We start from the raw sequence: 13,167 nt of genomic DNA on the forward strand, positions 1-13,167 counted from the left end.
CTGATTGGCATGGACGAGTTGGACCGAAGGGTCTGTTTCCATGGTGTACATCTCTATGACTGTTTAATGCATGGGGCTCGTTATTGTGGAAAGAGAGAACTGTTTCAGAGGGACAGGCTTCATTTGAACGATGCTAGAACCAGTGTCCTGAAGAATCATATAATTATGCTTCTAAATGGGGCTTTAATGAGTGGAGGGGAAAGGTTCACTTGAAGGCATACTTACAAAATCAAAAGGAAATGAAAGAAGTACAGGGTAGTAAACATGAGAACATAAGAAATAGAAGCAGGGATAGGCAACTCAGCCCCCTTTAATATTTAATATGATCATGGCTGATCTCAGCTGAGCCTCAGCTCCATTTTTCTGCTCACTTTCAATAAGCCTTCAAATACATTACTAATTAACAATCTGTCTATCTCAAATTTACTCAATGTCTAGGCATCCATCATATGCTGAGCTGGTAAAGAACAGACTTATGACCCTTTGAGAAAAATAATTTCTCCTCATCTCAGTTTTAAATTTGCTACCCCTTATCTGAAAACAATGACCCATCTGGATTACCCCACATAAGGAAACCATTTCCTCCATCTAATTTGTGAACACCTTTAGCATGCCACATATTTCATCTAAACTGCAGAGCGTATAGCCTAAACTGCTCAATCTGTCTTCATGTGACAAATCCTCATAGAGACATTGAGATACAGTGCAGAAACGCCCTTCAGTCCAACTTGTCCATGCCGACCAGATATCTTATAAAATCTAGTCCCATTTGCCAGCATTTGGCCCACATCCTTCTAAACCCTTCCTCTTCATATACTCATCCATATGCCTTTTAAATGTTGTAATTGTACCAGCCTCCATCCTTTCTCTAGCAGCTTATTCCATACTCACACCACCCTCTTTGTGAAAATGTTGCCCCTTAGGTCCCTTTTAAATCTTTCCCGTCGCAACTTAAACCTATGCCCTCCAGTTCTGGACTCCCCCCATCCTGGGAAAATAAATTGTCTATTTACCCTATCCATGCCCCTCATGATTTTATAAATCTCTTTAAGGTCACCCCTCAGCCTCTGTGCTCCAGGGAAAATAGCTGTAACCTATTCAGTCTCTCTCAACTCTCCAACCCTGGCAACATTCTTGTAAATCTTATCTGAACTCTTTCAAGTTTCACAAAATCCTAAAGCAGGGAGATCAGAATTACACAGTATTGCAGTAGTGGCATAACTGATGTCCTGTACAGCTGTAACATGACCTCCCAACTGACCAACAAAAGCAAACATACCAAACAGCACCTTCACTACCCTATCTATCTGAGACTCCATTTTCAACGAACTATGAACCTGCACTCCAAGGTCTCTTTTTGTTCAGCAATACTCCCCAGGTCCTTACCATTAAGTGTATCAGTCCTGTCCTGATTTGCCTTTCCAAAATCACATTTATCAAAATTAAACTCCATCTGCCACTCCTCGGCCCATTGGCCCATCTGATCAAGATTCCTTTGTACTTCGATGTAAACTTTGCTGTCTACTACACCTCCAACTTTGGTGTCATCTGCAAACATACTAACCATACCTCCTATATTCAGATCCAAATCATTTATGTAACTGACAAAAAGCAGTGGCACACTACTGGTCACAGGCTTCCAGTCTCAAACGTAAGCCTCACCACCACTTTCGAATCAATTTTGCATCCAAATAGCTAGTTCTCCTCTGTTCCATGTGATCTAAGCTTGCTAACCAAGGAAACTTACTAAAGTCCACATAGATCGTGTCCACCACTCTGCCTCCTTCACCACTCTGTCACTTCTTCAAAAAAACCCAATCAAGTTAGTGAAATATAATTTCCCATGCACAAAGCTATGTTGACTGTCCCTAATAGCACCACACTCTTGACTCCTGTCTCCAGCCACCAGCATCTACAATCCTCATTTGTCCCTCATAAGTCCTCGCCTTTCCAAATACATGTAAATCCTGGTCCTTAGGATTTCCTCCAACAAACTTTCCTACCACTGGTGTCAGACTAATTGGTCTCACAAGTTCCCTGGCTTTTCCTTACCACCTTTCTTAAACAATTCTTTGGTATCAATCTAGTGAACCTCCCCTGAACTGCCTCCAATGCAATTACATCCCTCTTCAAGTAAAGGGACCAAGACTGTACGCAATACTCTAGGTGCAGCTTCACTCATGCCATATACATTTAAAATGCAAAAGATATCAAAGTATCATGGGAAAAAATGGAAATGAAGGAAATAGAAAGGTAATATAAGCATAAGAATGGAGCATAATGGTGAAAACACAGAGCTTAAAAAGGCTCTTTATTTGAATGCATGGAGCATTTGTGACCAGATAGATGAGTTGACAGCACAAATAGGACTATATGAATGGCTTTATGGTGATTTCAGAGATGTGGTTACAGGGTGATCAAGACTAGATACTCTATTCTAGAAAAATAGGCAAAAATACTTGGGATTGTGTTGTTAACAAAGGAAGGTATCAGTGTCTTGTTGAATATTACACAATACCAGGTTATAGTCCAACAGATTTATTTGGATGCACTAGCTTTCGGAGCACCGAGCTAGTGCTCACAAATAAACCTGTTGGATGATAACCTGATGATGTGAGATTTTTAGGTTTGTCCACCCCAGTCCAACCATTGCACGTCCAAGTCTTGTTGAATATTGATATAGATGCATTTGACCATGTTGTGGAACCAGTTTGGGTGGAAAGAAGGAACAGCCAAGGAAAGGAGTCACAGGTGGGAGCCACCAAAGATTTGTCTCACTGTAGGACAAAACAAATCTGGCAATACAGGAGGCATGTTAGAAGGGCAGTACAATTGTCATGAGCTATTTTAATCTGTATATTGACTGGAGAAATCTGATGAGCAAGAGTAATGTGAAAGATGCATTTGTAGAGTACAACAGGGATTCTTTCTTTGAGCACTACATTGCACAACCTACTGAGAGACAGGCTCTTTTAGATTTTGTAATACATACAGAGCTACGTTAGTGAGAATGGAATAGAATACATTGAAAAGTTTACAAGTTGCCATTTACGGTGCTATCTGAGGTATGAAGTGCAGATTCTGAAGTGCAAACGTTTGGGGGAAAATATTGAAAAATGAAAGAAAAGTCCAGAATTACAGATCATAGGAATAAATTGGAAAAATAAAGAAATACGTTCAGAATAACAGTCCTTCGAATCCGGTTCATGCCAACACCTGGCCTCTAGTCCTCTAGCTGGACCTTGCCCCTGTTCTGTACTGGGCTTCATCTCGAGGTTCTTGAGGCCAGGAGACCACTCTGGAATCATCTCAAGGCTGAAAGTCCACGCTGAGGCCACTCCAGACTGCCGAGATCTCTCAGTTAAGCGTTGTTTGGGGTCACAAAATGGTAGAATTTCACATTCAGGTTGGGAGAGACCATTTCAGGTTTCAAATCAGTGCCTTCATTTTAAACAAAAGCTGTGACAGAAATATGAAAGAACAGTTGTCTAAAGCTGCTGAGAAATAGACTGAGGGGAGTTGGCAGACATTTGATGCGCAGTGGCAGACAGCAGAAACTTCATAAAACTTAAATTTATTGCAATCCAAAAAGAACTCAATTAAAAGGATAAGCCATTTGTGATTAATAAAGCTAAGGCATATAAAGTGATGAAAACTAGTCACAAAATTGGGAATTTATTAGAAATCTGCAATGGTCATCTGCATGCGGCCTCATCTGGAGTATTGTGTGCAGTTTTGGTCGCCATACTATAGGAAGGATGTGGAGGCATTGGAACGGGTGCAGAGGAGGTTTACCAGGATGTTGCCTGGCATGGTAGGAAGATCGTATGAGGAAAGGCTGAGGCACTTGGGCTGTTCTCATTGGAGAAAAGAAGGTTTAGGGGAGATTTGATAGAGGTGTACAAGATGATTAGGGGTTTAGATAGGGTTGACAGTGAGAACCTTTTTCCGCGTATGGAGTCAGCTGTCACTAGGGGACACAGCTTTAAATTAAGGGGAGGTTGGTACAGGACAGATGTTAGGGGTAGATTCTTTACTCAGCGGGTTGTGAGTTCATGGAATGCCCTGCCAGTAGCAGTCGTGGACTCTCCTTCTTTATGGTCATTTAAGCGGGCATTGGATAAGCATATGGAGGTTATTGGGCTAGTGTAGGTTAGGTAGGCTTCGGTCGGCGCAACATCGAGGGCCGAAGGGCCTGTACTGCGCTGTATTTTTCTATGTTCTATAGATGTGAGGCTCTTCGGACCATCAAGTCAGCACTGATTTTAAAAAAAAGGTCTAATCTTGCTGAAGATTACCAATGAATGCAAACATAATAATTGTGAGCTTTAGATTAAATAAAAGACTTGTCATTTCTATAATGAATAACTCACCTCTTGACTCTCCAAAATCTGCCCACCACTTATAAGTGCTTGGATATGTGCAGCTCCTACAACATTCAATGCTCAGCACCATTCAGGGCAAAATAGATCACTTTTTGAAACTCAATTCACTGCCCTTGACTCCTTTATGAAGAACTATAGGGGATCAGCTATCAAAACAAATTTAAAACTTTAAAATCATGTTTAATGTAAACTTAGCCAAAGAGATGAACTGCCTTGGGATTGCACAACAAAGTATCAGAGTTGAGAGCAACCCTGGAGGTTTTCTTCAAACTACCATCATGTGGCCAGATTGTGCAATTGCACACCCTAATTCCAGTCCTGTGTAGAAATTTGCAGTGGAAAAAAGCAAGAGGATTCCGCGAGAATCTAGCAAAAGCAATGCAAGATATTTAACCAGATGTTTCTAGTTCAAGACAGACCTACTTTAAAAAAATACATGCTTCCACAGTTTTCCTGCTTGGCCTGCCATTTTTAAATTAGATGTGGTAAAATGTGTTTAAACTGTTAATATGGGATTCTACCACCCTTTAGTTCAGCAAATGATATGCTTTGACACAGTGGCTTAGCTAAAGGAAAGTTACAGGTCATGATATAAAAGGAACAGTAGCAACATGGATACAAAATTGACAGTAATAAAAAAACAGTATTAGTTATTGGATATTTTTCAGGCTGATGACATTTTGGTGCTTAAGACTTATAAAGGCTCTACTTCATGATTGGCTTATTTAAAAGTTAACTTAGAAACTAACTGAAGGTAACACTGTTAAAAACCTTAAAGTATGAATGTATGCATTTAATAAATACGTTGTGAATATTACAAATCCATCTCTGCACAGTACATGGTGAGATGTAAACTTAATGAAATCTGCTGAGTTGCTCTGCTAAACTATCTGGCAATCAATAACAAAGTTTGGAATTTGAGTGCCAATTTATATTCCAGTTTGATGAGCATTTTGTATGCTTGGTGGTGTACTTGATCACTAATAAAATTGGATTGGATCTAACTCTACATTTAAATGCCAGATATTTCTATTAGATCTTTGACTTGACGATCTCTTGTGTCATTGTTGTCAAAATCATCATTTCTGATGACTTTTCCATCATCTTTTCTATTTGTGTTCCTCATTTTTCAACCCATATCACAACCCTCGTCGTCCTCAGCCATTCTCACTCTATCCAGCAAAGTCTCATTTATGCATTTCCCTTTTTTTTGCTCAACTACACTGGTATCCAATTCACTAAGTCAATCACTTCCAACCCTTCATCTTGACTCAATTCTGATGTGCCCTCACCCCACTCCTCTACCTCCTGCCGTTCTTTCTCCAATTATTTTTTTAAAAGCCGTTTTGAAGATGTTCTCCCTTAGTGGTGTAATATATGTTCAAAGATGCTTTACAGAGGATGGGAATGTATTAAATTCTTTACTGTAATTCAATTGTGATAAGGATACTGTATGTTCCTCAATTCTATAGTATCTTGAAATAGATTCTATTCTCCAAAACTCATGCTATGTAATTTCCAGGAGACAGGACTGGATTATGCTTTCCCTTCATTACCAGGGCTAATGAACAATTCCATCACCAGTGTTGGTTGAGACTAGGCTAAAACTGACTGCAAATAACTCTTTCACTTGACTTTTAAATTCCCAATTGCATTGCCATTTTGCACAGATGGTACTATGGCATTGGATGACTTTGTTGTCATTGTGTTGTGTGCATATCAACAAAGCATTAGCTCACCACTCTGCTTAACATGGCACATCCTTTGATTTTAACTCCTTCTCTGAATATTAAGGCCAACCATGAACTTACTAAAGTTAGCACAAACCTGGTGTTAAAGCAGAAATCTTTATGACACAGTTCCAATCAGCATGCTGTACTTATTGACAGAGTCATTATACAGTGTGTGGAGTGAGAGTGCTGCTTGTCAGTAAGTCCAATTATCAGATGGCAATGCTATTCTGAAATTATTTAGGCTAAAGTACTCTCATCATTATTCTCCCATGCAAAACAAAAAGAATTTTTAAAAAAACTAGATCAAATGATGAAATTCATTAATCTAATCCTTTAAAAATGCATAGTTTAGAAGGCCTATTCTTTTCAAAATTGTATTTTGTATATTTTTTTGCAAAATATTTCTATTTTTTAGTGTGCCAGGATTGAGTTTACTTTCTGAGCAAAGACAACTGTTATTTCACCAACAGCAACAACCACTTCAACAATTGTTGCCATCCCAGCAGCTCACTCCAGTAAGACTATTCTTTTATGATATTTAAAATTGATGGAAGTCTGCTTATTAATTTGATATCATGTTATTTACAATAAATATAATTGTTTTCTATTTTCAGTAAATTGTTTGCAAGTATAAATTAAATTGTGATTTTGAGAAGATTTTGTTAAACTATATAAATAAACCAAGCTGAAAATGTAATACCCTACCACTATGATGATTTATATTGGGGATTTTCCTGAGATTGGTATTGGGACCTCCATTTTTCCTGATGTATATTAATGATGTGCAGTGTACAGGGGACAATTTCAATGTTTACTGATGACTTTCAACTGAGAACAATTGTAAACTGAGGAAGACAGTGTGGAACTACAAAATTAGCAAGTTTGTCAAGTGGGCATGTAGGTAATAGATGTGGGTAATAAATGTGTGCCTCAATGAGGAAAGTATGAGATGATGCACTTTGGTTGGAAGAATGTTGAAAGACAATACAAAATAGGCAGTTCAAATCTAAAAAGGGCACAAGAGCAAAGGAACCTGGATATATATGTGCAGAGATCGTTGAAGGTGGAAGGACAAGTGGGGCATACTGTGTCCTCAGCATTATTAATAGGGGCATAGAGTATGTGAACAAGGAAGTAATATTGCATTTGTATTAGATATTTATTAGCTCTAGGCTTGAATATTGTAGGAAAGAAATGAATGCATTGGAGAGACTGCAGAAGCAATTTACAAGAATGGTTCCAGGAATGAGAAACTTATGAGAATAGATTTTAAAAAGTTGGGACTGTTCTTCTTGGAGAAAAGAAGTCTGAAAGGAGATTTCAAAGAGATTTTCAAAGTCATGAATAGCTGGATAGAGTTGATAGGGAGAAGCTGTTCCTGCTTGTAAAAGGCACAAGAACAAAAGGCATAGATTTTAAATGAAGTGCAAAGGAAGCAAGGATGATACAAGAGAGAGTAGTTATGGAGTGCACTGCCTTGAATCATAGTGAAGGCAGGTTTAATTGAAAACTTCATGAAGGCATTGGATGATTATTAAGATAGAAAGGTATGAAGGATAAAGCAGGAGATTGGCACTAGGCAGTGCTACTTATTTGAAGACCTGGTACAGCATGATGAGCCAAATGATTGTGATTCTGTTCCACATATGATGCAGAGGTCTCAACCATTTAGTTTGACCAAAACTGGAAAGGGCTTGCTTGTATCAAGAAATGACATTGCTAAATTAACATGTTGGATCGGTTGCAATTAAAATAGGACAAAAGCTTGTTTTAAAATCTGTACTTCTAATTCAGAAATTAAACATCAAGTAAATATTGCAAAGCCAATGTCACAACATTGAGTAATCAACTGTGTGTTGTGATATTACCTTTGACATCAAGAAATATATTGCTATCAAGGCTGGCAACAACATAGAGACATTTATTCACTAAAAGTTAATGTCTTAAGCTGAACATTGCTGTTTTTAGAGATGGCTTGTGAAGATGTGTCAAATTTCTTGTCCTTTCACTTCTGACATCCATAGTAGATACAGATCTCAAACTCCATTATTCCCCAAAATTGCCTGTCACATCTGTTCCTCATTGTGAGATTGTTGCATATGCATACCTTCTTCCTATTCCTTGTCCATTTCAGAATTCCATCCAGTGTGATGTCTGGCTAGACCAGACACTGTGGATATACAATCTGCAAAGTAAATATATCATGTGTCCAATGTAATAGTGATTGTTGCTGTAATGTGTACCAATTTGGGAGAGCAATGGCCTCGTGATATTGTCACTAGGAAAGTAATGTAATGTTCTGAGGACTAGGTTTCTGGTGAAATTTTAAAAATATGGAATTAAAAGACCATGACAATCGTCATGTATTGATGTAAACATCCATCTTGTTCAGTGTTGTCCTTTTGGTAAGGAAATCTGCCATCCTTACCTGGTCTGATCTATATATAGCTCCACAACGATAGCAATGTTATTGACTCTTAACTGTCCTCTGATGCAAGCTGAGTGAACCACTCCGTAAATCTAAGATTGGCTAGGGACATGCAACCAATGCTTGAATAGCCACCGAAATGCACATACTACGATTAAATAAAAAAATCTTTGCATTTGTATGGCTTACGTATGGAGAACATCCTGTAGGACACCAGAGTAATAATCACTGAGACTTGGAAGAAAGTACTGGTATAGTGTCTCAAAACCAGCAACCTTGGGAATTGAATGGTGCTGCATTTTAGATTTTTATGGTTTTTGGTTTAGATGGGAGTGTTAGACTTCCCAAATGCTTAGAGCATGGGAAATACAGGCACCAGTTAACTGTACCTGCCTACATTTTCAAAAAATAGACTTTGAGAAAACCCTTGAAAGAGTTAGCCAAAATAGTAAAGGATTTGGAGTTGCAAAGCAGGCTAGAGTTTGGAGAACTGCAGATGACCAGATTGGAGTAGTTTGCACTGTCAGTGGAGGAAATCATGCAGCAATTTAAACTTCGAGTCAGGAGCCAATAGAGATGGTAAGGGCAACAGTAATATTGCCAGTATTGCTGGAGATACTTTGACAGACATTAGAATGTTCGAGAAAAGGTGGCAGCTTGTTGTGATTATGTTGAAGGTGAACTAAGGTAAGTCAATATTGTGGAGGTAGATGTAGGCAGTCTTGGTGAATTTGGAATTTATTTAGGGTTGAGAGGATATAGAAGTAACTGGATTTGATCTATGGCTTGTTAATTATTCCTGTTAGATTGCTGAGTATATTCTGTGGTATTTTGCCTTTACATACTCCATTAAAAGCACATTATTTTTATACCTCTATCCAAATTACTCTTGATCTATGTATTTATAATTAAAGTACTCAATGCTATTTTGTGCTGCCAATTAATGTTAAATTCATATTTTGCATGCCTTGTCACCAGGAACAACATCAAGCTCTGTTTTATCAGATAATGCAGCAACAGCACCACCACCACCACCATCATCAACAACATGAGCTACAACAGCTGCAGATCACTGGAACAGCACCAATCCCTATAAATAACCTACTGGCAAATGCCCAAACTCAACCACTTCACTCAGCCCCTCCCAATCCTTTCATATCCATTCATAATGAAACTTGCACACCAAAAGTTGCAGTAAGTGTCATAGTCTATAACAATATACTTTAGCTTCTAACAGGAGATATTTTATTCTGTTGCTTTTTGATGTATAATTGAATTGTATTTCCAAACTGCTGAAATTAAACACAAATTCAAACTCTTTAATTAAACTTGTTTAAAACATATGTACATATCTGAATCTCTGTATTTGATTTGAATGGTGTGAGCAGTTCTCTTAAAATCATGTTTTTGTTAACCCACACATTCTTGCAATACTGTGACTACATTTTAAACTAAACATTTTGAAATCGTGGGCAATTTGAAATAAGGGTTGTTTTCACTGGAGCATTGGAAGCTGAGGGGTGACCTTATAGAGGTTTATAAAATCATGTGGGACATGGATAGGATAAATAGACAAGATTTTTTTCTTGGGGTGGGGGGGGTGCGCGTAAAGAATGGGAGGGCATAGGTTTAGGATGAGAGGGGAACAATATAAAAGGGATCTAAGGGGCAATCTTTTCATACAAAGGGTGATGCGTCTGTAGAGTGAGCTGCTAGAGAAAGTGGTGGAGGCTGGTACAGTTACAGCATTTAAAAGGCATCTGGATGGGTATATGAATAGGAAGGGTTTAGAGGGATATGGACCAAGTGGCTGGCAAATGGGAGTAGATTAGGTTGGGCTATTTGGTTGGCATGGACGAGTTGGACTGAAGGGCCTGTTTCCATGCTGTACATCTGCATGACTCTATGACTGTCAGTAAAGGGACTTAGGAAATGGAAGTGAGACACTGTATAAATTAATTATACACGTGGAAAAATTTTGATACAGTACTTTTTCTTTTTTTCAGAGGCTCAGTGACAAAGGAAGTCCTGTTACACAGGAAAAGAGTTGACACAGGATTTGTAAATTCCAGAACGTCTATTCCATTTTCACAGCAATTTAACCAATGGAATCTTACTCGTGTGGTTGGAGGACCTTAAAGGAGAGTGGTAAATACACTGAAAGTCACCGAATATGAACAATACCCCAAATAATTTTGATAAATGCTCCTATATCACAACATTTGGTTTACTAGTCTTGCAGCTTGATTGCACTAATATGAAACCTCTTTCATTTAAGAGGCATTAGACATGGAGCAATCCGAAAAAATGAACCTGTTTTCAAATTCATTGGTGAAACTTGAATCATTCGGTTTTGTGCTTGTCTTGAACTGTTTAGATGGAAGTAAAATTATGATTTTTAAATAAAACTTAGATATCTTTTAAATTACAAATGCAAGTTACATTGCAAAAAATTGTACCTGGTTTTGCAGCTGTGACAGGCAGGACTTGAGATTTGCATTACTTCAGTTCTACATTGCATGCATTGTGTGTTGTGTCCTGTTCCTTTGCTGTGAATGTGGTATGCTTCCAGGACCACTGCTGGCATAGCTAGTCAGTTGTGGTGCAATAGGCTTCAGAGATTTCTTTGGCTGCTGGGGGACAAGATCAATCTATAAAGTGGAAGAAATGGATTAGCCTGCCACCGGGGAAGATTCCTTTGAGGGATGTGTTGGCTGTCAGCCTAACCAAGTGCCTGTTGCTAGGTCCATTGTGAAATAACTCCAGACAGCTGAGTATGCACACAATCACTATTCCTGTCACAGCAGCAGGAATTTCCAATAGTACATATTCTTTCTTCTTGGAGGGAATTCCCAGCTCTCTATATGGCTGAACCAATTTGAACAATCTGTTGTCTGACCCCCTCCACAGATCCAACTGTAAGAGTATTTGAACTAATAAATCTCAAGATTGAATGTTGCACAGTTTGTACTTCATCTATAAATATTCTTTGGTGAATTTGAGTAATTGAGGAAAAATGAAATATAAAACCTAAATATTTTGGTTTGTAATATTTCTAATTAGCAGTTGTGCTGTTGACTGGAAGAGTATTGTTTTATTAATTTATTTTTATACATGCAAGGGAATTTTAGAAGAACATTAAGACCAACTGGATTTTGTAGATAATTGCAAAGAAAAGTCAGTGTGGTTCATTTTAGATTCTTATTTTCAACCCACTGGTTGTTCTGTATCAAACTTTGTACAGATTTTGAAGATATTTGCTGTAGTGTTTATTTTACTTAGTTGTAAAATATCAAATGTATTAAAGAATGATATATAAAACTCTCAGCAATGATTGTTAGTAATGTTTGTACTTGGGCATACTGATTTGCTAATGACTGAGGCTAAAGCAGTGACTGCAATTTGGGAGTTACACAAAATGTATCTATTGTTAATGATTTCTTCACTGCCTTCTGTAGGCATACAAAACTAGCTGCTATTTATTTGTTGCTTAAATAAATGTTTATATAAATAATTTTCCAAATGGTTTTGGATTCCAAAGAAACTTTATGACTTGCATTTTAAGTTTTTGTATGTTCACCTTTATCGTTGCCCTATTGCACATGAAAAATTAAGTTATCTCAAAGTCAAATCTCTGCATATAAAATTAAATTCTTAAGTTTTTTAAAAAAAAATGTTCATTATTTTGCACATCACATCTCAGTGGCTGAATGCTGCTATCGTTATCAACATACAAACTCAACTTATGATTTAACCAAGTATGCACAAAGAAATCAGCATCACCTATCATTTCTTTCTTCTGTATGGCATTTACTTTATTCTGTACATTTTACCTAAATATTATACAGAGATGAATTGCATGTTTCCTCCCAGAACTTAACGTTCGTTAACTGGAAAATATTCTTGCTTTACATGTTTTTTAGCAATAGATTTCTTCTTTCTTCGCTTTTGTTTCAGGTTCGCAGATTGGGATTGGTCCTTTATAAATATTTGACCTCCTACAAAAAATTGCTGAAGGCTGGTTGTCTTAAGTTCCAATCAATTTTAAATGGATCTTTCATTTACTGATGGTTTTATTTGCAAAGTAAAGTGAGTGTCATTTAAGTATGATCTTCACAGCTCCAAAAATTTACCCTAGATTTTGAATTCCAACCCATCAGGGAGTTCATCTAAACAAAACTAGTAACTTAATGCATTTCATTATTGACAATAACCGATGCTTCAGCCCTGAAGCTCATGACGTTGACCACAGAAAACTACTCAACAGTTTTAAATGAAGAACAGCTTCCTTGCTGAATTGTTTTTCTTTAAAATAAGTAATCATTAAAACAAGTTACCAGCCTAGCAATCTTTTAGAAACAGCACCAGGTGTAAAGTTAATTCGATACATTAGCTCTATCTTTCACCATTTTGCCGTCCTGAGTTGTCAAATTATTTAGTTCATGAATCTTAATTTGAGCAAGTAAATCCCTAACTTCTTAAAAAAAAACCTACTGAATCAAATGACTTACTTGAATCCAATACAGTCCACTCAACGTTGTGATATTTTGAAGCAAACGTCAGTGTGCTACATTGACATTGGGGTAGAAAGCAGCTACGTTTCATATTCAGCTTGTTCTCA

General features: G+C 37.6%; 1 protein-coding gene across 8 annotated transcripts in view; it reads left to right on the forward strand.

The window, feature by feature from the left end:
* mllt10 (MLLT10 histone lysine methyltransferase DOT1L cofactor) overlaps positions 1 to 12,014 on the forward strand; it is a 454,712-nt gene extending 442,698 nt beyond the window's left edge. For 7 of the 8 annotated variants that reach the window (XM_060824984.1, XM_060824988.1, XM_060824985.1 and 4 more), the window contains 3 exons: positions 6,534 to 6,633; positions 9,525 to 9,740; positions 10,553 to 12,014. In XM_060824984.1, the coding sequence (XP_060680967.1) occupies positions 6,534 to 6,633; positions 9,525 to 9,740; positions 10,553 to 10,597 (361 nt within the window). In that variant the 3' untranslated portion in view covers positions 10,598 to 12,014. Of the gene's footprint in view, positions 1 to 6,533; positions 6,634 to 9,524; positions 9,741 to 10,552 lie in introns of those variants that run through there. The other variant, XM_060824989.1, reaches the window with a different exon arrangement.
* The last annotated feature ends 1,153 nt before the right edge of the window (positions 12,015 to 13,167 follow it).

The sequence above is a fragment of the Hemiscyllium ocellatum genome, chromosome 5, assembly GCF_020745735.1.
Source record: "Hemiscyllium ocellatum isolate sHemOce1 chromosome 5, sHemOce1.pat.X.cur, whole genome shotgun sequence".
Taxonomy (NCBI): Eukaryota; Metazoa; Chordata; class Chondrichthyes; order Orectolobiformes; family Hemiscylliidae; genus Hemiscyllium; species Hemiscyllium ocellatum.